Genomic DNA, 26439 nt, shown 5'->3' with positions numbered 1-26439 from the left:
TTAAACTGAGGGGTAATAGATATAGGACAGAGGTCAGAGGTAGGTTCTTGACGCAAAGAGTGGTGAGGCCGTGGAATGCCCTACCTGCAACAGTAGTGAACTCGCCAACATTGAGGGCATTTAAAAGTTTATTGGATAAGCATATGGATGATAATGGCATAGTGTAGGTTAGATGCCTTTTGTTTTTTGACTTCCCATGTCGGTGCAACATCGTGGGCCGAAGGGCCTGGACTGCACTGTATCGTTCTATGTTCTACCGCAGAAAAGACATTGTGGCATTTCCTTTCGTGATTTTAATGGAGCAAGGGTACATGTTTGCCCTGATGCTTGTGGTGAAATTGTCGTTACTGCTGATATTCCTGCAGGCGCAGCAACAGCGGGTAGAGCAAGACCTGCTGCTGGAGCAGCAGGTAACATAGGCTGAAATTGACCAACGGGTGACATGGGCTGGATTTGAGCAATAGGCTGCATTTGAGCAGGTACCAAACAGCTGCATTTGAGCAGCTGCAGTGTTAAAGATTGCCGGGTTGTGCAAACCACAATCTATTTGCATCGGTCAACTATGTCCCGATATGTGCCAGCTGTGGCCCAAGCTGGTAAAACTAAATTCAAGGCAGCAGAAACTTCAGGTTTAACACCGGTTATAAAAGCCGTTTTTGATGGACTTAAAGTGCTTGCGTCCCACGTGTCAGTTTCCTGTTCAAGTGTCATTCCTGAATATTCCATCCAAGTATGTAAAAATCTTTCCTCCAAATCCTGAATATCTTCGTTATATTTTTGAATGCAAGATGTGATCTTAGACCAATCGGTCCTCGGGCAGCAAAATTTTAATAGCCAATTCTTGACTGCTAGCCAACCAGCTTCTAAATTTTGCAAATCATTTCCAAGGGCAACTTCTACCTCTGTTCTAAGAGTTGAAATGACACGAATGCCAAACATGATAGTCAGAATTTGTACTCCATCAAATACGTGAAGACTGTAAATGGATTGTAAGCTGTGAATTCTATCCCATGTGGTCATACTTTTAGGGTGTGGAAGATTTTTGGACCATTCGTCAATTTTTTCAGGGTCTGCTGGTTCATGAATCCAATGATGACCAAATATGGTTCTAGTGATAGTTTCACCTCCTTCTTCTATTTTTTTGCTTCCAACTCTAACCTGTTTGCGTTTTAAAGAGGCTAGTCAAGTTAATTTAGTATTTTGCCTTGTAGGAATATCTGTTGCATCACTATCTTCATCTGATTCAACTGACAAATGAATTTTAGATTTTAATGTAGTCCTGACACTTGATTTCGGCTGTGCTATTGCCGATTGTGCTACTGGGGCTGCTTGCTTAGTGTGAGCTGTTCGTTCAGCTGCTGGTCGAATCTGAGCTGTGCTTTGCTTTAAATTCTGAGCTGCAAGACTGTCTGTCAGGATTTTGCAGTGTTCTGTTAAATTGTCCATTCCTTCTTCTAAAACAGATCTTTCTTCGATTAACTTGCAATTTTCAAGTTCAATTCGCTCAGTTTTTGACTGCAACTGTTAGTATTTTGACTCCATTTCAAAAACTTGATGTTACAATTCTTGCTATTTGAAAAGATAGCTGCTGGATTTTAGAGGCTTTGTTTTCCAATCCTGTTCTAATTTCATCATAATGCTCAAGTTTGGATTTTGCATCTCGTAATTCCTCAACAACTGCAATAAGTTGATCTTTAGTGGAAATAAGCTCATGATCACTTTTATTTTTAATAGTTATTTCTTGCTGTCTGCATATTTGTCCCATAATTGCCAGGGACCATTTTGCACTTTCTGCACCGTGCAATACACCATTTGTATTTTCCCCATGCTCTCTTGATATTATCGAAGGACCACTGTCCTCTCGGGATATCATACTATGATTCAATTTTTCTTGAGATTTCACATAGGTCAAATTGTCTACAAATGAATGACCCAAAATCTCCCAACATATCTTCAATAGAGACATCTGGTACCCCACTACCCCCCTTGGACGTCGTGGGGAGTAATTTTCTGCCTGCTAAAGGCTCTGAATCTATCTTAGGATCTGGATCAGCCATATATTCAACCTTTCACCTAACTTTTTCTTGGTCGCTGACTGTGTGTAGACTGTGTTAGTCTCAACGACCGGCACCTGATTGATTTAACACAGTCTATAAAAATGTCCTTTCCAGGGGTCGAAGCACTGATTGATACGGCTTTAAGAATGGGTGAAAAAGATATTCCTTACCCCAGTCTAGCCATCTTCTTCCTGGCTGGCTCCACCGATTATTGCCGAAGCTCCCGAACATCTCCGATGTCGTCCAATCTCGTCTCAGAACTCCTCCCCTCCTGCCAACCACGCAAAGTTGATAGGTCGACCATCCGGATTCAGCTGCACTTTGCAAATCACTAATTCTCAGCAGACATTTAAGATAAAACTTCTCAGGTGCAAATAAGAATTGTTTTATTTGTCTTCTATTGATTCTAATTGAAAGTAATTTAAAAGGCAATACGTAGACAATTGAAACTTTCAAAGAATCACAGAAATGATTTTCTTACTTAGGCAAACAGCTCGCAAGAACTTTAGAAGTCAAAGTCTGAAAAATGAAATATGAAGACAGATTGATTCCAGAAAGAGAGAGAAATCCAGCTAAAAATGGCCGACCAAAACGTCACAGTTACACTGTATCATATCTGTCTTTAGCCAACTAATTACACCCCTACATAATCCTAATTGGTTTGGGTTAGATTCAAATACATTTGATTTGATGGTAAGCTGTCCATCTTTAATGTGCAACATGAACCTGAAATGAATTCCTGTATGAGTTATGGAATGCTGTTATCGCAAATAACCTGAACTGGTTTGTTACTAAATACAATAGCGCCTTTAGGTTCCTGTGGCATTGCCATGGAGACTGCCCTGTCCTTGGTCACTTTATCTTGCAATTGTATTTGTTAGCTGAGTAGGAATTTCTGTTTGCTGCTCTGTTCTTGAAATGCTGAATGTGTGTTTTTTAATGACCTGAGGTTATGAGTGATTCAGTAGACCAGGGGCTGAATACTAAATAGCTATCTTTCGAACTTTCACTTTTACCTAGTAGATGTATTTAGGAAACAGCGGGCTTCTGCAGGTGTAGTCCATCCTGTCCAGGTGATTTATCGACCTTCAGACCTTTCAGTTGTCCCAGATCCTTCTCCTTAGTGATGGCCCCTGCACTCACCTCTGCCCCCTGATTCTCCTGGAGCTCTGGCATCCCACTGGTGTCTTCCATCGCTGCACATCTTTGGGTTTGTGGGGGTGAGACCCATGCAGTCATGGGGACAATGTGCAAACTCCACATAGACAGTGATCCGGGGCAGCATAGAACCTGGGTCCTCGGTGCCATGAGGCAGAATTGCTAACCACTGCACCATCGTGCCGCCCAAATCTGCAGGAAGAAAAAATCCTATACCACTCTTGGAGATTTTAGATATCAAATTAAAAAAATTATTGACAAAATTAAAAGAAAACTTGAACATGTAAGATGATACTTACTTCATGCGGCACATTGGCACAATGGTTAGCACTGCTGACTCACGCACCGAAGACCCGGGTTCGATCCTGGCTCCAGATCACTGTCCGTGTGGAGTTTGCACATTCTCTCTGTGTCTATGTGGAACTCACTCCGCAAAACCCAAAGATGTACAGGGTAGGTGAATGGCCACGCTAAATTGCCCCTTAGTTGGAAAAAAAAAATTTGGGTTCTCCAAATTTATTTTTAAAAAAGATTATACTTACATTTTGGTAGGAAAAACAGCAAAAGGGATCATTATTTAAATGATAAAATATTAAAACATGCTGCTGTGCAGAGAGACCTGGGTGTGCTATTGCATGAGTCGCAAAAAGTTGGTTTACAGGTGCAACAGGTGATTAAGAAGGCAAATGGAGTTTTGTCCTTCATTGCTAGAGGGATGGAGTTTAAGACTAGGGAGGTTATGCTGCAATTGTATAAGGTGTTAGTGAGGCCACACCTGGAGTATTGTGTTCAGTTTTGGTCTCCTTATCTGAGACTGGACGTACTGGCGCTGGAGGGTGTGCAGAGGAGATTTACTAGGTTAATACCAGAGCTGAAGGGGTTGGATTACGAGGAGAGGTTGAGTAGACTGGGGCTGTACTCGTTGAAATTTCGAAGGATGCGGGAGGATCTTATAGAAACATATAAAATTATGAAGGGAATAGATAGGATAGATGCGGGCAGGTTGTTTCCACTGGGGGGTGAAAGCAGAACTAGCGGGCATAGTCCCAAAATAAGGGGAAGTAGATTTAGGACTGAGTTTAGGAGGAACTTCTTCACCCAAAGAGTTGTGAATCTATGCTTGCCCAGTGAAGCAGTTGAGGCTCCTTCATTAAATATTTTTAAGATAAAGAAAGATAGTTTTTTGAGGAATAAAGGGATTAAGGGTTATGGTGTTCGGGCTGGAAAGTGGATCTGAGTCCACAAAAGATCAGCCATGATCTCATTGAATGGTGGAGCAGGCTCGAGGGGCCAGGTGGCCTACTCCTGCTCCTAGTTCTTATGTTCTTATGTTCAAAGTTAAAGGTATTCCTCCTGATATCACCCAAAATATTTCTGCTTAGTTAACCTCATAACCAAACATTCACTTTCAAGCAACAGTCCCTACAGATGCTTGGTATTTAAATATTCCAATGATATTATCATAAGGCATCCATTGTTGCTAATGGTAGCTATTTCACAAGGCTTCTCCCTCTCTCTCAAAGTTTGTACTGAACCTTAGTTTTGGAACAGACATACAGTTTTTTGAGGTTGGCTGGAGCTTATTTATGTCAAATATAAATATTATATTCCAATTGCCTTCAGTTTAATTAAATTAATTACACCAACCCCTCACATAAACACACACACACATACAGGCCCCCACTCCTATTTAACACTATACTGTAGTAATAATGAGGAAATATGATATTTCTTTACGTGCTATTAACTCTTGGCTTTCCTCTTCACTTCTCCAGCCATCCTGTTTGCAATTTCTGTCTTTGGGCCTTCCTTCGGGTACTTACTGGGGTCGGTGATGTTACGTTTATTTGTGGATTTCGACAGGGTGAACCCAGGTAGGTGGAATCCATTCAAAAATGCTGTGGCCATAACTGGACAGAGAAATGAAACAAACCCTTTAATATATCTGACAACAATCCAAATTACATTGTGCTTTCCAAAGGAAATGCCTGCTTTGTCAGTTTGAATGTAGCAGAAAATATTACTTTATAAAGTGATAAATATGCACATTTTTGCTCCATTATTTCAGCACACTTAATTATTCATAATTTATCCAATTACTTTTCAAATAGCATAGAAATAAACTGCAGATATTTCTAACATTTAATCATCCATCTTGTGTGGAAATTATTGTATCTATTCCTCTCCCAATTTACTCACAATCACATGCATAGCTGCCAGATGAACTTCACCAGTACAAATAAAATCACACACACTTCCAATATCTCTATTAAATACTTGGCTACCCAGTTTACAGCATTGACACACATGAGTAGATGATGAATTGAATAAAGCATACACTCCCTGACTTGAGTTAATTGTCAGCTACTCAAAGGTTGCTATATATTGATTTTTTTTTGACTTGTTTGTGAGTATGAAACTGAGAGGTCTGAGCCCAGCCTGAAATTGGGCTTAAATACTGAGATTTAGGTGAGCTGTCAATGAGGCAGGTAGTGGGATTTGGGAACATTCCCAGTTTGGCCCAGCCATCTTGGAATAATGTGCCCATAAGTGTTAGGGGGTGGAATGGTATGGTCTCGACTCAGGGTTAGGGGGTGGGCAGGGGGATAGGAACCGATGCAGGAAGTTGAAAGGTAGTAAAACATGGACAGAAATAAAAGGCAGTAAGGGGGAAAGTGTAAGGCAGAGAAGCCATAGTCAAAAATCAAAAAGGGCAAGGTATAGTGACTGAGGGGAGCTCAGTGAATAGGACCAGGAATACTAAAAGAAATAAAACGGGAAGTGAAAACATTAATGGTAAGCGACGCGGCAGGTTGTTACATTAAGATATGGGTTCGACGACAAGGAAAATTAGGAGTAGGTTAAGAGGAAATATAACTTAGGAGAGGTTACTGATCGAGGTGTTAAGATTCAGAACAGAAGTAAAAAAAGCCAACATAAGGGTACTTTACCTGAATGCTCGTAGTATTCGGAATAAGGTAAATGAGTTGATGGCGCAAATCATCGTGAATGACTATGATTTAGTGGCCATTACTGAAACATAGTTAAAGGATGGTCACGACTGGGAGTTAAATATCCGAGGGTATCAAACTTTTCGGAAGGACAGAGTGGATGGTAAGGGAGGTGGTGTAGCTCTGTTATTTAAGGATGACATCCGGGCAACAGTAAGGGATGACATCGTTGCTATGGAGGATAAGGTTGAATCCATTTGGGTGGAAATCAGGAATAGTAAGGCAAAAAAGTCACTGATAGGAGTTAATCTATAGGCCACCAAATAGTAACATTATGGTGGGGCAGGCAATAAACAAAGAAATAACAGATGCACGTAGAAATGGTACAACAGTTATCATGGGGGATTTTAATCTACGTGTTGATTGGTTTAACCAGGTCGGTCAAGGTAGCCTTGAGGAGGAGTTTATAGAATGTATCCGCGATAGTTTCCTAGAACAGTATGTAGTGGAACCTATGAGGGAACAAGCGTTCCTAGATCTGGTCCTGTGTAATGAGACAGGATTGATTCAGGATCTCATAGTTAGGGATCCTCTCGGAAGGAGCGATTACAATATGGTGGAATTTAAAATACAGGTGGAGGGTGAGAAGGTAAAATCAAGCACGAGTGTTTTGTGCTTAAACAAAGGAGATTACAATGGGATGAGAGAAGAACTAGCTAAGGTAGACTGGGAGCAAAGACTTGATAGTGAAACAGTTGAGGAACAGTGGCGAACCTTCCAAGTGATTTTTCACAGTGCTCAGCAAAGGTTTATACCAACAAAAAGGAAGGACGGTAAAAAGAGGGAAAATCGACCGTGGATATCTAAGGAAATAAGGGAGAGTATCAAATTGAAGGTAAAAACAGACAAAGTAGCAAAGATCAGTGGGAGACTAGAGGACTGGGAAATCTTTAGGGGGCAACAGAAAGCTACTAAAAAAGCTATAAAGAATAGTAAGATAGATTATGAGAGTAAACTTGCTCAGAATATAAAAACAGATAGTAAAAGTTTCTACAAATACATAAAACAAAAAAGAGTGGCTAAGGTAAATATTGGTCCTTTTAGAGGATGAGAAGGGAGATTTAATAATGGGAGATGAGGAAATGGCTGAGGAACTGAACAGGTTTTTTGGGTCGATCTTCACAGTGGAAGATGCCTTCACACAAATAACATGCCAGTGACTGATGGAAATGAGGCTATGACAGGTGAGGACCTTGAGAGGATTGTTATCACCAAGGAGGTAGTGATGGGCAAGCGAATGGGGCTAAAGGTAGACAAGTCTCCTGGACCTGCTGGACTGCATCCCTGAGTGCTAAAAGAGATGGCTTGGGAAATTGCAAATGCACTAGTGATAATTTACCAAAATTCACTAGACTCTGGGGTGGTCCCGGCGGATTTGAAATTAACAAATGTGACACCACTGTTTAAAAAAGGAGGTAGGCAGAAAGCGGGTAATTATAGGCCAGTGAGCTTAACTTCGGTAGTAGGGAAGATGCTGGAATCTATCATCAAGGAAGAAATAGCGAGGCATCTTGATAGAAATTGTCCCATTGGGCAGACGCAGCATGGGTTCATAAAGGGCAGGTCGTGCCTAACTAATTTAGTGGAATTTTTTGAGGACATTAACAGTGCGGCAGGTAACGGGGAGCCAATGGATGTGGTATATCTGGATTTCCAGAAAGCCTTTGACAAGGTGCCACACAAAAGGTTGTTGCATAAGATAAAGACGCATGGCATTAGGGAGAAAGTAGTAGCATGGATAGAGGATTGGTTAATTAATAGAAAGTAAAGAGTGGGGATTAATGGGTGTTTCTCTGGTTGGCAATCAGTAGCTAGTGGTGTCCCTCAGGGATCAGTGTTGGGCCCACAACTGTTCACAATTTACATCGATGATTTGGAGTTGGGGACCAAGGGCAATGTGTCCAAGTTTGCAGACAACACTACGATAAGTGGTAAAGCAGAAAGTGCAGAGGATACTGGAAGTCTGCAGAGGGATTTGGATAGGCTAAGTGAATGGGCTAGGGTCTGGAAGATGGAATACAATGTTGACAAATGTGAGGTTATCAATTTTGGTAGGAATAACAGCAAAAGGGATTATTATTTAAATGATAAAATATTAAAACATGCTGCTGTGCAGAGAGACCTGGGTGTGCTAGTGCATGAGTCGCAAAAAGTTGGTTTTCAGGTGCAACAGGTGATTAAGAAGGCAAATGGAATTCTGTCCTTCATTGCTAGAGGGATGGAGTTTAAGACTAGGGAGGTTCTGCTGCAATTGTATAAGGTGTTAGTGAGGCCACACCTGGAGTATTGTGTTCAGTTTTGGTCTCCTTACTTGAGAAAAGACGTACTGGCACTGGAGGGTGTGCAGAGGAGATTCACTAGGTTAATCCCAGAGCTGAAGGGGTTGGATTACGAGGAGAGGTTGAGTAGACTGGGACTGTACTCGTTGGAATTTAGAAGGATGAGGGGGGAATCTTATAGAAACATATAATATTATGAAGGGAATAGATAGGATAGATGCGGGCAGGTTGTTTCCACTGGCGGGTGAAAGCAGAACTAGGGGGCATAGCCTCAAAATAAGGGGAAGTAGATTTAGGACTGAGTTTAGGAGGAACCTCTTCACCCAAAGGGTTGTGAATCTATGGAATTCCTTGCCCAGTGAAGCAGTAGAGGCTCCTTCATTAAATGTTTTTAAGATAAAGATAGATAGTGTTTTGAAGAATAAAGGGATTAAGGGTTATGGTGTTCGGGCCGGAAAGTGGAGCTGAGTCCACAAAAGATCAGCCATGATCTCATTGAATGGTGGAGCAGGCTCGAGGGGCCAGATGGTCTACGCCTGCTCCTAGTTCTTATGTTCTTATGTTCTTATGTTATGATCTGGACTCAGGATTAGGGAGTGGGCTGGTATGCTCTGGACTTAGGGTTAGGGGGTGTTTTGTTATGCTCTTGTCGTAGCATAAGCTGTTTCCTTGATGTGCACTCTGACAAAGGAAGGTTCAGACTTGGAAATAGCTTTAACACGTTTATTAAACTATTAACAATTCTCCGACTTGGATTCAACGCTACTGTTAATCCTTCTATAGCTACTCAGACTAACTAACCAGTCTGCTACAATCCATGTGGTGGGAGTGATGCTCAATCAACCCTGTGTCTTTACTCTCTGAGAGTCTCCACTGGAAAGAGACTGAGCATGTGTGATGTGTCCTTTTATATGGGTTGGTGTAATGCCCTCCTGTGGTGTGTCATCTCTGTGTGTATCGTGACTGCCCATTGGTCGTGTCCTATCTTACTGGCCTATTGGTTGACTGTGTGTCATGTCTCTGGTGTTCCCTCTAGTGCCTAGCTAGGTGTAGTGTATGTACATTAACCCTTTGTGGGATGGTATGGTCTGGATTCAGTGTTCGGGGGTGGGCTGGTATGATTTGGACACACCAGGGTTAGGGAGTGGGTTGGTATGGTCTGGACTCAGGGTTAGGTGGTAGGCTGGTCTGGTCTGGACTCAGGATTAGGGGGTGGGCTGCTATGGTCTGGACTCAGGGGGTTAGGGGGTGGGCTGGTATGGTCTGGACTCGAAGTTAGGGGGTGGGCTGGTTTGGTCTGGATCCGGGTTAGGCGGTCGGCTGGTATGGTCTGGACTCAAGGTTAGGGAGTGGGCTGGTATGGTCTGGACCCAGGCTAGCCAACCCAATAAAAGGTTTGGAGGCAGTCACAGGGCGTGAAGGCTGCTAAAATGCTCACCTTGGTCCTGTGTGGCTTCATTCCATTTAAAATAAAAGCTCAAAGGGCTCTCCCACCCCTTGCTGTCTAAACACTTCCCATGCCCTATCCATGCCAATGCATTCTCCCACCCACCTCCCATCCTTCATTCCCCTTATTCCTCCTGTGCCAAGCTTGACAATTCCATGCCCACCGATCTGCACTGTTTTTAACCAATAAACTCTGTAATTGCAGTAGCTTCTGTAACATAAATATTTGAATATAAGTAATTCATAACTTTCTCTATTCAAAACAAAGTCATTTTACTACATGCAAGAAAGCGCGAGAGGAGAGAGAGCCGGGACAGCGAAAACAGCGCGGGAGGAGAGAGTCGGGAGATTTAAAAAGCGCGGGAGGAGAGAGAGCCGGGACTGCGACAACAGCGCAAGAGGAGAGAGAGCCTGGACAGCGAAAACAGCGCGGGAGAAGAGAGCCGGGAGACTTAAAAAGCGCGGGAGGAGAGAGCAGGGACAGCGAAAACAGCGCGGGAGGAGAGAGCAGGGACAGCGAAAACAGCGCGGGAGGAGAGAGCCGGGACAGCGAAAACAGCGCGGGAGGAGAGAGAGCCGGGACAGTGCTGGAAGAGGTGAGTGCACAAAAGGTGTGGCAGGAGTGCCTTTAGACATGGAGTGCTGATTGGAACAGAGTGCATCTGACTTTAGGTGAGTGACTGAGTGCTGATTGGAACATAGAACATAGAACAGGCCCTTCGGCCCATGATGTTGTGCCGAACCTTTGTCCTAGATTAATCATAGATTATCATTGAATTTACAGTACAGAAGGAGGCCATTCGGCCCTTTGAGTCTACACCGGCTCTTGGAAAGAGCACCCTACCCAAACTCAACACCTCCACCCAACACCAAGGGCAATTTTGGACACTAAGGGCAATTTATCATGGCCAATCCACCTAACCTGCACATCTTTGGACTGTGGGAGGAAACCGGAGCACCCAGAGGAAACCCACGCAGACACAGGGAGGACGTGCAGACTCTGCACAGACAGTGACCCAAGCCGGAATCGAACCTGGGACCCTGGAGCTGTGAAGCAACTGTGCTATCCACAATGCTACCGTGCTGCCCTTAAGAACAAATAAATCTACACTATTTCATTTTACCGTAATCCATGTACCTATCCAATCGCTACTTGAAGGTCCCTAATGTTTCCGACTCAACTACTTCCACAGGCAGTGCATTCCATGACCCCCACTACTCTCTGGGTAAAGAACCTACCTCTGATATCCCTCATATATCTTCCACCTTTCACCTTAAATTCATGTCCCCTTGAAATGGTTTGTTCCACCCGGGGAAAAAGTCTCTGACTGTCTACTCCATCTATTCCCCTGATCATCTTATAAACCTCTATCAAGTCGCCCCTCATCCTTCTCCGTTCTAATGAGAAAAAGCCTAGCACCCTCAACCTTTCCTCGTAAGACCTACTCTCCATTCCAGGCAACATCCTGGTAAATCATCTTTGCGCCTTTTCCAAAGCTTCCACATCCTTCCTAAAATGAGGCGACCAGAACTGTACACAGTACTCCAAATGTGGCCTTACCAAAGATTTGTACAGCTGCATCATCACCTCATGGCTCTTAAATTCAATCACTCTGTTCATGAACGCGAGCACACCATAGGCCTTTTTCACAGCTCTATCCACTTGAGTGGCAACTTTCAAAGATGTATGAACATAGACCCCAAGATCTCTCTGCTCCTCCACATTGCCAAGAACTCTACCGTTAACCCTATATTCCGCATTCATATTTGTCCTTCCAAAATGGACAATCTCACACTTTTCAGGGTTAAACTCCATCTGCCACTTCTCAGCCCAGCTCTGCATCCAATCTATGTCTCTTTGCAGCCGACAACAGCCCTCTTTACTATCCACAACTCCACCAATCTTCGTATCGTCTGAAAATTTAACTCCCTCATCCAAGTCATTAATGAAAATCACAAACAGCAGTGGACCCAGAACTGATCCCTGCGGTACGCCACTGGTAACTGGGATCCAGGCTGAATATTTGCCATCCACCACCACTCTCTGACTTCTATCGGTTAGCCAGTTCGTTATCCAACTGGCCAAATTTCCCACTATCACATGCCTCCTTACTTTCTGCAGAAGCCTACCATGGGGAACCTTATCAAATGCCTTACCTTCATCCACATACTTGGTCACCTCCTCAAAGAATTATCGCCCCTCTCATTTGTAAATACAGAAGAAAAGTACTCGTTCAAGACCTCTCCTATCTCTTCAGACTCAATACACAATCTCCCGTTACTGTCCTTGATCGGACCTTCCCTCGCTCTAGTCATTCTCATATTTCTCACATATGTGTAAACGGCCTTGGGGTTTTCCTAGATCCTACCCGCCAAAGATTGTTCATGCCCTCTCTTAGCTCTCCTAATCCCTTTCTTCAGTTCCCTCCTGGCTATCTTGTATCCCTCCAATGCCCTGTCTGAACCTTGTTTCCTCAGCCTTACATAAGTCTCCTTCTTCCTCTTAACAAGACATTCAACCTCTCTTGTCAACCATGGTTCCCTCACTCGACCATCTCTTCCCTGCCTGACAGGGACATACATATCAAGGACACGTAGTACCTATTCCTTGAACAAGTTCCACATTTCACTTGTGTCCTTCCCTGACAGCCTATGTTCCCAAATTATGCACTTCAATTCTTGTCTGACAACATCGTATTTTCCCTTCCCCCAATTGTAAACCTTGCCCTGTTGCAAGCACTTATCCCTCTCCATTACTAAAGTGAAAGTCACAGAATTGTGGTCACTATCTCCAAAATGCTCCCCCACTAACAAATCTATCACTTGCCCTGGTTCATTATCAAGTACTAAATCCAATATTGCCCCTCCTCTGGTCGGACAATCTACATACTGTGTTAGAAAAGCTTCCTGGAGACACTGCACAAACACCACCCCATCCAAACTATTTGATCTAAAGAGTTTCCACTCAATATTTGGGAAGTTAAAGTCACCCATGACTACTACCCTGTGACTTCTGCACCTTTCCAAAATCTGTTTCCCAATCTGTTCCTCCACATCTCTGCTACTATTGGGGGGCCTATAGAAAACTCCTAACAAGGTGACTGCTCCTTTCCTATTTCTGACTTCAACCCATACTACCTCATTAGGGTGATACTCCTCGAACTGCCTTTCTGCAGCTGTTAAACTATCTCTAATTAACAATGCCAACCCCCACCTCTTTTACCACCCTCCCTAATCATATTGAAACATCTATAACCAGGGACCTCCAACAACCATTTCTGCCCCTCTTCTATCCAAGTTTCCGTGATGGCCACCACATCGTAGTCCCAAGTAAGGATCCTTGCCTTAAGTTCACCCACCTTATTCCTGATGCTTCTTGCGTTGAAGTATACACACTTCAACCCATCTCCGTGCCTGCAAGTACTCTCCTTTGTCAGTGTTCCCTTCCCCACTGCCTCATTACACGCTTTGGCGTCCTGAATATCGGCTACCTTAGTTGCTGGACTGAAAATCCGGTTCCCATTCCCCTGCCAAATTAGTTTAAACCCTCCCGAAGAGTGCTAGAAAACCTCCTTCCCAGGATATTGGTGCCTCTTTGGTTCAGATGCAACCCGTCCTGCTTGTACAGGTCCCACCTTCCCCAGAATGCGCTCCAATTATCCAAATACCTGAAGCCCTCCCTCCTACACCATTCCTGCAGCCACATGTTCAACTGAGTGCATCTGAGTTTAGGTGAGTGACTGAGTGCTGATTGGAACAGAGTGCATCTGAGTTTAGGTGAGTGACTGAGTGCTGATTGGAACAGAGTGCATCTGAGTTTAGGTGAGTGACTGAGTGCTGATTGGAACAGAGTGCATCTGAGTTTCGGTGAGTGACTGAGTGCTGATTGGAACAGAGTGCATCTGAGTTTAGGTGAGTGACTGAGTGCTGATTGGAACAGAGTGCATCTGAGTTTAGGTGAGTGACTGAGTTCGGGTGAGTGGCGAGAGAGGGCTGTGTTTTTGTTGGTGTTCGGGTTTATCCTTGAGGTTATATAAAAAAAAATTGTTTTAAATTATTATTTAAATTAATTAACTAATTGAACATGGCTGGACAGGTGATGTGCTGTTGCTGTATGATGATGGAACTGGTGGATCCCATTGAGACCGTCAGTGACCACATCTGCAGCAAGTGTTGGCTGCTCGAGGAACTTCGGCTCAGAATTGATGAGCTGGAGACCGAGCTGCACACACTGCGGCACATCAGGGAGGGGGAAAATTACCTGGACGCTTTGTTTCAGGAGGCAGTCACACCCGGTAGAATATGTACTGTTAATTCGGACAGTGGTCAGGGACAGAGTGGTGTGACTGCAAGGGAGGCAGGGAAGGGGATCCTGAGTTTAGGAGTTGAGGAGCCTCAGCCCTTGACCTTGTCCAACATGTGTGAGGTACTTGCTCCCTGTGTGGATGAGGAAGAGGGCTGTAGGGAGGATGCTATGACTGACCACTGCACCGTGGTACAGGAAGCCATTCAAGAGGAGGGAGCAAAAAGAAAAGTGGTAGTTGTAGGGGATTCTATAATTAGGGGGATTGATGGCATCCTTTGTAAGCCAGATCGAGAGTACCGCATGGTATGTTGCCTGCCCGGTGCCAGGGTGAGGGACATCTCTGATCGGCTTGAAAGGATTTTGGAGAGGGAGGGGGAGGATCCAGTTGTTGTGGTCCATGTTGGGACTAACAACATAGGAAAGACGACTTGTTTGGGGATTTTCAAACACTTGGGACTAAATTAAAGACCAGGTCCTCCAGGTTTATAATCTCTGGATTACTACCCGAGCCACGTGCCAATTGGCATAGGGCTGAGAAAATTAGGGAAGTTAACACGTGGCTAAAGGAGTGGTGCGGGAAAGAGGGATTCCATTTCATAGGGCATTGGCATCAGTACTGGGGCAGGAGGGACCTGTACCGTTGGGACGGTCTTCACCTGAACCATTCTGGGACCAGTGTTCTAGCGAATAGGATAAATAGGTTGGTCACAAGGACTTTAAACTAGCAAGTTGGGGGGAAGGGAAGTGTAAAGCTATGGACAGTATAATGGTTAATGGAGATCAAGGCAGCAGGTTACGTGACAGGATATTATGTAGAGATATGGGTTCAAAGACAAGGAAAATTAGGAGAAAGGGTAAGAGGAAAAATAAATTGCGAAAAGTTACTGATCAAGGTGTTAGGATTCATAACAAAGACATAAAAACAGCGTAAGTGTACTTTACCTGAATGCTCGTAGTATACGAAATAAGGTAAATGAGTTGATGGCGCAAATCATCGTGAATGACTATGGTTTAGTGGCCATTACTGAAACATGGTTAAAAGATGGTCATGACTGGGAGTTAAATATCCGAGGGTATCAGACTATACGAAAGGATAGAATGGACGTTAAGGGCGGTGGTGTAGCTTTGTTGTTTAAGGATGGCATCCGGGCAATAGTAAGGGCTGATATTGGTGCTATGGAGGACAAGGTTGAATCAATTTGGGTGGAAATCAGGAATAGTAAGGCGAAAAGGTCACTGATAGGAGTAGTCTATAGGCCACCAAATAGTAACGGTAGCATTGTGGATAGCACAAATGCTTCACAGCTCCAGGGTCCCAGGTTCGATTCCTGCTTGGGTCACTGTCTGTGCGGAGTCTGCACATCCTCCCTGTGTCTGCGTGGGTTTCCTCCGGGTGCTCCGGTTTCCTCCCACAGTCCAAAGATGTGCGGGTTAGGTGGATTGGCCATGGTAAATTGCCCATAGTGTCCAAAATTGCCCTTAGTGTTGGGTGGGGTTACTGGGTTATGGGGATAGGGTGGAGGTGTGGACCTTGGGTGGGGTGCTCTTTCCAAGAGCCGGTGCAGACTCGATGGGCCGAGTGGCCTCCTTCTGCACTGTAAATTCTATGAAAATGCTATTCTATAACAGGATGGTAGGGCAGGCAATAAGCAAAGAAATAACGGATGCATGTAGAAATGGTGCAGCGGTTATCATGGGAGATTTTAATCTGCATATCGATTGGTTTAACCAGGTTGCTAAAGGCAGCCTTGAGGAGGAGTTTATAGAATGTGCCCGGGATAATTTCCTGGAACAGTATGTAATGGAACCTCCAAGGGAACAAGCGGTCCTCGATCTGGTCCTGTGTAATGAGGCAGGATTGATTAATGATCTCATAGTTCGGGATCCTCTTGGAAGGAGCGACCACAATATGGTGGAATTTAAAATACAGTTGGAGGATGACAAGGTAAAATCAAACACTCGTGTTTTGTGCTTAAATAAAGGCGATTACAATGGGATGAGAGAAGAACTAGCTAAGGTAGACTGGGAGCAAAGACTTCATGGTGAAGCAGTTGAGGAACAGTGGAGAACCTTCCGAGCGATCTTTCACAGTGTTCAGAAAAGGTTCATACCGACAAAAAAGAAAGACGGTAGAAAGGGGAAAGATTGACCGTGGATATCTAAGGAGGTGAGGGAGAGTATCAAATTGAAGGAAAAAACATACAAAGTGGCAAAATTAGTGGGAGACTAGAGGACTGGGAAGTCTTTAGGGGACAACAGAAAGCTACTAAAAAAGCTATAAAGAAGAGTAAGGTAGACTATGAAAGTAAACTGGCTCAGAACATAAAAGCAGATAGTAAAAGCTTCTACAAATATATAAGACAAAAAAGAGTGGCTAAGGTAAATATTGGTCCTTTGGAAGATGAGAAAGGAGATTTAATAATAGGAGACGGGGAAATGGCTGAGGAGCTGAACAGGTTTTTTGGGCCAGTCTTCACAGTGGAGGACACAAATAACATGCCAGTGACTGATGGAAATAAAGATATGATAGGTGAGGACCTTGAGATGATTGTAATCACTAAGGAGGCAGTATTGGGCAAGCTAATGGGGCTAAAGGTAGACAAGTCTCCTGGCCCTGATGGGATGCATCCCAGAGTGTTAAAAGAGATGGCTAGGGAAATTGTAAATGCACTAGTGATAATTTATCAAAATTCACCAGACTCTGGGGTGGTCCCAGAGGATTGGAAAGTAGCAAACGTGACACCACTGTTTTAAAAAGGAGGTCGGCAGAAAACGGGTAATTATAGGCCGGTAAGCTTAACTTCGGTTGCAGGGAAAATGCTGGAATCTATCATTAAGGAGGAAATAGCGGGGCACCTGGAGGGAAATTGTCCCATTGGGCAGACGCAGCATGGGTTCACAAAGGGTAGGTTGTGTCTGACTAATTTGGTAGAATTTTTTGAGGACGTTACCAGTGCAGTAGATAACGGGGAGCCAATGGATGTGGTACATCTGGATTTCCAGAAAGCTTTTGACAAGGTGCCACACAAAAGGTTGCTGCATAAACTAAAGATGCATGGCATTGAGGGTAAAGTGGTACCATGGGTAGAGGATTGGTTAACTAACAGAAAGCAGAGAGTGGGGATAAATGGGTGTGTGTCTGGTTGGCAACCTGTAACTAGTGGGGTTCCTCAAGGATCAGTGTTGGGCCCGCAGTTGTTCACAATTTACAAAGACTATTTGGAGTTGGGGACCAAGTGCAATGTGTCAAAGTTTACAGATGACACTAAGATGAGTGGGAAAGGAAAAGGTGCAGAGGATACCGGAAGTCTGCAGAAGGATTTGGATAGGTTAGGTGAATGGGCTAGGGTCTGGCAGATGGAATTCAATGTTGCCAAGTGTGAGGCTATCCATTTTGGGAGGAATAACAGCAAAATGGATTATTATTTAAACGGTAAAATGTTGAAACATGCTGCTGTGCAGAGGGACCTGGGTGTGCTGGTGCACGTGTCGCAAAAAGTTGGTGTGCAGGTGCAACAGGTGATTAAGAAGGCTAATCGAGTTTTGTCTTTCATTGCTAGAGGGATGGAGTTCAAGACTAGGGAAGTTATGCTGCAATTGTATAGGGTGTTGGTGAGGCCGCATCTGGAATATTGTGTTCAGTTTTGGTCTCCTTACCTGAGAAAGGACATATTGGCACTGGAGGGAGTGCAGAGGAGATTCACTGGGTTGATCCCAGAGTTGAGGGGATTAGATTATGACGAGAGGTTGAGTAGACTGGTACTGTACTCATTGGAGTTTAGAAGGATGCGGGGGGGATCTTATTGAAACATATAAAATTATGAAGGGAATAGATAGGATAGATGCGGGCAGGTTGTTTCCACTGGTCGGGGAAAGCAGAACTAGGGGGCATAGCCTCAAAATAAGGGGAAGTAGATTTAGGACTGAGTTTAGGAGGAACTTCTTCACCCAAAGGGTTGTGAATCTCTGGAATTCCTTGCCCAGTGAAGCAGTTGAGGCTCCTTCTTTAAACGTTTTTAAGAAAAAGATAGATACCTTTCTAAAGAATAAAGGGATTCAGGGATATGGTGTACGGGCCGGAGAGTGGAGCTGAGTCCACAAAGATCAGCCATGATCTCATTAAATGGCGGAGCAGGCTCGAGGGGCCAGATGGCCTACTCCTGTTCCTAGTTCTTATGTTCTTATATGTTCTTAATTATCCAGACATTTATTTTCAATCATAAAAAACACTTAGAATCATATGATCATATTAATTTATATGGGAGGTGGTGGCATTGTGGTATTGTCGCTGGACCAGTAAACCAGAGAACCAGACTCTGGGGATCCAGGTTCAAATCCCACCACGGCAGATGATGTAATTTGAATTTGACCATGAAATCATTATCGATTATAGTGAACTATCTGGTTTACTAATGTCCCTCCCTTTAGGGAAGGAAATAGAACATAGAACATAGAACATAGAACAATACAGCGCAGTACAGGCCCTTCGGCCCACGATGTTGCACCGAAACAAAAGCCATCTAACCTACACTATGCCATTATCATCCATATGTTTATCCAATAAACTTTTAAATGCCCTCAATGTTGGCGAGTTCACTACTGTAGCAGGTAGGGCATTCCACGGCCTCACTACTCTTTGCGTAAAGAACCTACCTCTGACCTCTGTCCTATATCTATTACCCCTCAGTTTAAAGTTATGTCCCCTCGTGCCAGCCATATCCATCCGCGGGAGAAGGCTCTCACTGTCCACCCTATCCAACCCCCTGATCTGCCATCTTTACCTGGTCTGGCTTACATGTGACTCCAGACCCTACAGCAATGTGGTTGACTCTTAATTGACTCCTTAAGGGCAATTAAGGATGGGCAATAAATGCTGGCGTAGCCTGCGATGCCCGCGTCCCATGAACGAGAATCCTTACAGTTCAGAAGGCCTGAATTGAACCCTGGTCCCTGGAACTGAGGCAGCAGTGCTAACCACTGTGCACACCATGCCGCCATTAACTTGCTGAAACAAACATTGTGAAGTTGACAGCAGAGAGCAGAGAGCTTGAGCTGTCAATCAAACAATGTTTTCTCTGGGGCGCAGCTATTGCCCTTAAGGAGTCAATTAATGTCCTAGATCATGGCCAAGCAAACAAAATGAGACTCTGCAGCTCATTTCCTTTGAAACTGCTCTATGGTTGTACCAACTGACAGCATCTGACAGTTGAGTAATGAAGACTGCTCCTGTGCTCCCAGGGTGAGCCACATTTCTAGGGAGTGTGTAGTATTACTATTCCATCAAACCCTGCAAACTGGCGCCATTAAGAGGAAATCTAAAGCAATCAGTTTATATTATGCACAGATGGAAATATTAAAAGTAAAATAATAAAATTTGCACGCACTTTACCAATCAGATCGTACCATAAGACCATGTGGGAACACCTTTCTCTTAAGTTCCCATTGCCTACATGAATGTTGGTTTGATGCAACAGTCTTTTACTTTTATTTATTTATATCAATACATCATTTTTCATTCAGATAATATGCAATTTATTTTCACTGACAACAGATTGGGTAACCAAAGGACAAAGATTTAAGATAATTGGCAGAAGAACTAGTTGGAAAATGAGTGGAGATGTTTTCAATGCAGCGAATGATTGTGGCTTGGAATACACTGCATGAAAGAGTAGAAGCAGGTTCAACAGCCTCCCTTACCAGCCTCCCCGAACAGGCGCCGGAATGTGGCGACTAGGTGCTTTTCACAGTAACTTCATTTGAAGCCTACTTGTGACATTAAGTGATTTTTATTTCAGTTATTTTCTAACGGGGATTTCATAAATTCTTGGGGAAAGAGCAGAGATTGGATAGTTCTTTCAAAGTGCTAGCAGAGACTAAATTGGCCAAATGACTGCCTCTGTGCTGTTTGATTCTGTTCCATTCCAGGGGCACATTGAGCTAAATAGCTGGCTTTTAAAGCAGACCAAGGCATGTTTCAATTCCTGTACCAGCCTTCCCAAACAGGTGCTGGAATGTGGAGACTAGGGGCTTTTCACAGTAACTCCATTTGAAGCCTACTTGTGACAATAAGTGATTTTCATTCAGTGAGAGTGATGGAGAGCTGTGTCTCCTTGTTTTGTTTCACTCATCAGCTACTATTGATTTGAAGCCTAGTGACCCGCGATGGATTGGTGCCTGGTGGCTCGGATTGCTGATATCCAGCAGTATTCTGGCCATCATCTCTGTTCCTTATTTCTTTTTCCCTCGAGAAATTACTCCTGAAAAGGTAAGAATCCAAGTTTTAACTACCTTCACCTTTGTTTAATGAATATTTGATCTCTTGTGATGTTGTCTATTGATTAAAAAGAAGACTTTTTAAGTCCAAAGACAGTTGATGTGCAGGCAAATTCAAAAGTCAATTCATGCCACAGGCATCAGGGAAAACTACACAGTCCTGTCCCCAGAAAATCAGGGCAAATCTAACTTCCAAAATGCCCACCCTCCCACACTATTCTTGCTCATTAATAAAGTGATGGAAGGGATGCTCAGCTTGTGCATCACCAGGGCCACACAGGTCCTGACCTCATTGCAACTTTGATCCAAACATGGACAAAAGAGCAGTGACTGCCCTTGAGATCACTGTGGAGTTTGACTGAGTGTGGCATTAAGGGCACCTGGTAAAAATGGATCTTAATTAAGGAGAAAACTCTCCACTGGTTGGAGCCATATCTACCACAAAGGAAGATGGTAGTGGTTAAATATAGAAATATAGTAAATAGGAGCAGGAAGAGGCCATTCACCTCTTCGAGCCTGCTCTGCCATTCAATATGATCATGGCTAATCATCTAACTCAGTAATCTGTTCCTGCTTTCCCCCATACCCTTTGATCTCTTTTGCCCCAAGTGCTATATCTAACTGTGTCTTAAAAACATACATGTTTCACCCTCAACTATTTCCTGTGGTAATGAATTCCACAGGCTCACCACTGACTGGGTGAAGAAATTTCTCCTCATCTTTATCCTAAATGGTCCACCCATTTCCTTAAACTGTGACCCCTGGTTCTGGACTCTCCGGCATCATGAACATTCTTTCTCCACCTACGCTGTCCAGTCCTGTTAAAATTTAACAGTTTCTATGAGATCCCCCTTCATTCTTCTGAACTACAGTGAATATGATCCTAACCGACTCAATCTCTCCTCATATATCAGTCCCACCATTCCAGGTATCAGCCTGGCAAAACCCCTGCACTCCATCTATAGCAAGAACATCCTTCCTCAGATAAGGAGACCATACTGCACACAGCATTCCAGATGCGGTCTCACTAAGACCCTGTATAATTGCAGCAAGACCTCTCTGCTCCTGGACTCAAATCCTCTCACTATGAAGACCAACGTATCATTTGCCTTCTTTATTGCCTGCTGCAACTGCAAGCTTACTTTCAGCAGCTGAAGTACAAGGACATCCAGGTCTTAGACCATAGACCATAGAAGTTACAGCGCAGAAGGAGGCCATTCGACCGATCGAGTCTGCACCGGCCCTTGGAAAGAGCACCCTATTTAACCCCACTCTTCCACTTTATCTCTGTAACCCAGTAACCCCACCTAACCTTTCTTGGACACTAAGGGCAATTTAGCATGACCAATCCATCTAATCTGCACATCTTTGGACAGTGAGAGGAAACCGGAGCACCCAGAGGAAACCCACGCGGATACGGGGAGGACGTGCAGACTCCGCACAGACCGTGATCCAGCTGGGAATCGAACCTGGGACCCGGGAGCTGTGAAGCAACTGTGCTACCGCGCTGCTCCCTTGATGCATATTACCCTCTCTCAGTCTATAAATAGCCAATCCGATAATAAATCTTCCTTACTGAGATAAACCAGCCCCCTGTGGTACCCCACTAGTCACTGCCTACCATTTGGAAAATTACCTGTTAATTCCTGCTCTTTGTTTCTGTCTGCCAGTTTTATATCCATCTCAATACATTATCTCCAATCGCATGCAATTTAATTTTACACGCTAATCTCTTATGTGGGGTAAGCCCATGCTGACTCTGTCCGATCCTGTCACTGTTTTCCAAGTGCTGTGCTATAAAATCTTTGATGATGGATCTGCCACCGATGTCAGGCTTACTGGTCTATAATTTCCTGTTTTCTCGCTACCTCCCTTTTTAAATAGTGGGGTTACATTAGCCACCCGCCAATCTACAGGAACTGTTCCAGAATCTGTTCAAAATCTAAATCTTCACAGCACTGTTTTCCAACACTGTTTTGCAACTTTTGAGCTCCTCACTTCTCCTGCTCAACTCAACGGTATATATCCATTAAAGATCCATGGACCAAAAATGATAATGTCAAAGTAAAAGAAAAAGGGATAAACAGATGGGCCATTACATACCTCCCTCCCTAAAAGGGCACAGATGTTTCATTGAGAGGGGTGCAAGTCATAAATTACAGATATGTAACCATTCATCAATCCTTGTTATGTAGCTTCCCTTCCCAATCTTTACATCAGTAACTAATCAGCCCTTAAACCCGTGACAAAGCATTCACAATCACATTAACCCTTCCAGGGATGCATACAATTTTAACACTGGACAGTTGTAATAATAAACTCAAAGAGAATAATCTTGAGTTCTCGGTTTTCTCTAGATGCAATCGGATTGTAGTCCGTATAAACTCAGCTTTGTTTATTGTCATGTCGGACACATGGACTTAGTTTTTTTGGAAAAATATTCCACTGGCCTCTCTATTCCTGCACCATTGTCTTGTAGCAGCACTGCCCCCACTCTTAGGTCGCTGGCATCCGTGTCCATTTTAAAGAGTTTGGAAAACTCCAGGGCAGCCAGCACTGGTTTGTTTATTAATATGGCCCTCAACTTCTCAAACACCGTTTGTCAGTCTGTGAACCACACCATTTTCATTTGTTTCCCCAGGACATTGGTTAAAGGTGCCGCTATGATACCGAAGTCCGATACAAATGTCTGAGAGAATCCGTACATGCCCAGGAACTTCATAATCTCCCGTTTGGTTTTGCCCTTTGGCCATTCTGGGTTAGGTCCCTGTCCCACAATGTGCTCTCGGTGGGTCACATTTGACTTGGAAAACTTGCTTTTGGCCAAATTGATGACTAAATCACCCTACTGCAATTTGAATAACTCCTCCATTTGTTCCATATGCTCCTTCCAATGCCACTATACACTACCACATCGTCCAACTAGACCACAATGTGAAGCACTCCAGCCACTATTTGGAATATGAGTCATTGGAATGTAACTGGTGTGTTTTTCAGTCCCAATGCCATCACCTTAGATTGATACAACCCTCTGGACATCACAAAGGCAGATATATCCAGCCCAGAACCCACCAATAACGGAATGTGAATAAAACCTGCCAATATCTCTTTAACAGATCAATTTTGGGCAGGAATGAGGCACTGCCTGTCCTATCAATACAATCCTCCAACCTTGAATCGCATACAAGTCCATTTTGGTGATGGCATTGATTTTACGGTAATCTATGCAGAACCGGCTTGTTCCATCCAACTTGGGCACTAACACAACCAGTAAACTCCAGCTACTCTTCCCTGGCTCAATTAAATGGTTCTCCATCCTTTCTGTCTTTGTATCTTTTTTCATTTACTGGATGTGGGTGTCGCTGGTTAGGCCAGCATTTATTGCCCATCCCTAGTTGCCCTTCAAAAGGTGGTGTTCCCAGGTATCTTCTGCTCTTGTCCTTCTACGTGATAGCAATCGTTGATTTGAAGGTGCTGTCTGTGGAACCTTGGTACATTCCTGCAGGGCATCTTGTAGACAGTAGTCATGGCTGCTACTGTTTGTTGGTGGTGGAGGGATTAACTGTCTGTGGAAGGGGAAGCAATCAAGTGGGCTGCTTTTTCCTGGATGGTATTGAGCTTCTTACAATAATAATCTTTATTGTCACAAGTAGGCTTCCATTAACGCTGCAATGAAGTTACTATGAAAAGACCCTAGTCGCCACATTCCGCCATCTGTTCGGGTACACAGAGGGAGTATACAGAACAACAGCACGTCTTGAGTGTTTTTGGAGCTACACTCATCCAGGCTCCATCTTGCGGAAGCTCCACAGTGTCCCCAGCAGCTGCTGCAGCTCCAAAACCCAGGCTTTCAGGAGCTGCAACTGGTGACACTTCCTGCACACATACTGGCCTTGGGCACTGGAAATGTTCCCAGCTTCCACATAAAGCAGAAAAAGGAGCTATGAGTTCTACTGTCATGAGTTCCCCTTTAAATTAAACCGTTCGGAAGATACTTAAAATCAAATAATATCAATTACTCTAGGGACCTACCTCCCTCTGATTGGTACCAAAGAATATACAAAATATAGACCACAAAATATAGACATTACAAGCTATAAGCAATAAAAGCATTAAATACTTACCTGGCTTTTTTCATGTACTTTTATCGTCCTGGCTCCGCTCTCAGTCTTGCTCTTTTGTCTCCCGGCTTGGCTCTCAATCTCACTCTTTCCCATGCTCTTTTATGCTCCAGGATCCGTAATCAGTCTCACTATTTTTTGTGCTCATTTATCCTCCCGGCACTGCTCTCAGCCATGCTCTTTCTCCCATCCTCCCTACTCCATTCTCAGTCTCATTCTTTCTCACGCTCTCTTTCTCACGCTCTCTTTCTCACGCTCTCTTTCTCAGGCTCTTTTATCCTCCTGGCTCCGCCCTCAGTTTCGACCTGTTGTAGGGAGAATTTATATCAGCTGGCATTTCACGGGCATCTGCCCTTTTAATTACGGCGCAGCTACAAAGACTCAGACTCTATTGGAGTTGAGATCAAGATGTTTATTCAAGCTTTTATAAACATTTGTGGGGAGACACCGAGAGGCAGTCTCAAGGTCTCGTGCACAAACATCACATTGCTTATATACATTTCAAAAAGCTTGCTCTTCTTATCAATCCATTTTCAACATTAACCATCGTGACTCATTTGTTCTCTTTCTCTAGCCACAGTGACACATTTGATCCAAATCATTTCAGGTCATGTTAACTCCACCTCTTAAACCATGATTTTTTTTCTGCCATTCGCCCTGAGCGTGAGCTCTGTGAGGTGTATCTTTAGCTGATGGAGAAGGGTGAGGTCTCTGAGATGTGTATCTGAGCTGGTGGGACAGGGTGTTGTGTGTGTGTCAGAGCTGTTGGAGTAGGATAAGCTCTGTGATGGGTGTCTCTGAGCTGGAGGAGCAGGCTGAGCTCTGAAGTGTGTATCTCTGAGCTGTGCACTGACATACATTAACATGTGTATGTGTAAATATGTATAGACTCCGACCAGTAGCTGTCTGGCAAGTAGTAGCACTTGACACTGTCGCTGAGGGGAGTCTTGAGGAGAAACCGTCGTGGTCAGTCGTGTTTGTATTAGTTCCAGTTTTATAGCATTAGTTTCATACCCTCATATACTACAAAATAGTTTGTATACTATAATATAGTTATATACTGTACTTTATATTATAATATAGTTCATACTATAATTTGGTTTATTATACTATAATAAAATTAACTAGTCTTGAACTAGATGGCTTAAGTACGGCAACTCAGAAATTGTCTCAGTACAAGAACATAGCAAACTAATGAAGCAGGGTGAGCTCTGTGAGGTGTGTATCTGAGCTGGTTGAGCAGGGTGAGCTCTGTGAGGTGTGTATCTGAGCTGGTGGAGCAGGGTGAGCTCTGTGATATATGTGTATCTGGGCTGGTGGAGCAGGGTGAGCTCTGTGAGGTGTGTATCTGAGCTGGTGGAGCAGGGTGAGCTCTGTGATATATGTGTATCTGGGCTGGTGGAGCAGGGTCAGCTCTGTGATATATGTGTATCTGGGCTGGTGGAGCAGGGTCAGCTCTGTGATATATGTGCATCTGAGCTGGTGGAGCAGGGTGAGCTCTGTGATATATGTGTGTCTGAGCTGGTGGAGCAGGGTGAGCTCTGTGAGGTGTGTATCTGAGCTGGTGGAGCAGGGTGAGCTCTGTAAGGTGTGTATCTGAGCTGGTGGAGCAGGATGAGCTCTGTGATATATGTGTATCTGGGCTGGTGGAGCAGGGTCAGCGCTGTGATATATGTGTATCTGAGCTGGTGGAGCAGGATGAGCTCTGTGATATATGTGTATCTGAGCTGGTGGAGCAGGGTGAGCTCTGTGAGGTGTGTATCTGAGCTGGTGGAGCAGGGTGAGCTC

At 44.0% G+C, this 26439-nt stretch overlaps 1 protein-coding gene across 4 annotated transcripts in view; it reads left to right on the top strand.

The window, feature by feature from the left end:
• The window catches only part of LOC140390088 (solute carrier organic anion transporter family member 2A1-like), a 626095-nt gene that overhangs the window by 243915 nt on the left and 355741 nt on the right, over window positions 1-26439 (top strand). For 3 of the 4 annotated variants that reach the window (XM_072474992.1, XM_072474989.1, XM_072474990.1), the window contains exons 5-6: window positions 4991-5089; window positions 20389-20522. In XM_072474992.1, coding sequence (XP_072331093.1) covers window positions 4991-5089; window positions 20389-20522 — 233 coding nt within the window. The remainder of the gene's footprint in view (window positions 1-4990; window positions 5090-20388; window positions 20523-26439) is intronic. The other variant, XM_072474991.1, reaches the window with a different exon arrangement.

Source organism: Scyliorhinus torazame, chromosome 14 (assembly GCF_047496885.1).
Source record: "Scyliorhinus torazame isolate Kashiwa2021f chromosome 14, sScyTor2.1, whole genome shotgun sequence".
Classification (NCBI taxonomy): Eukaryota; Metazoa; Chordata; class Chondrichthyes; order Carcharhiniformes; family Scyliorhinidae; genus Scyliorhinus; species Scyliorhinus torazame.
The sequence above is the reverse complement of the archived record's forward strand: the minus strand, read 5'-3'. Positions and strand labels throughout refer to the sequence as shown.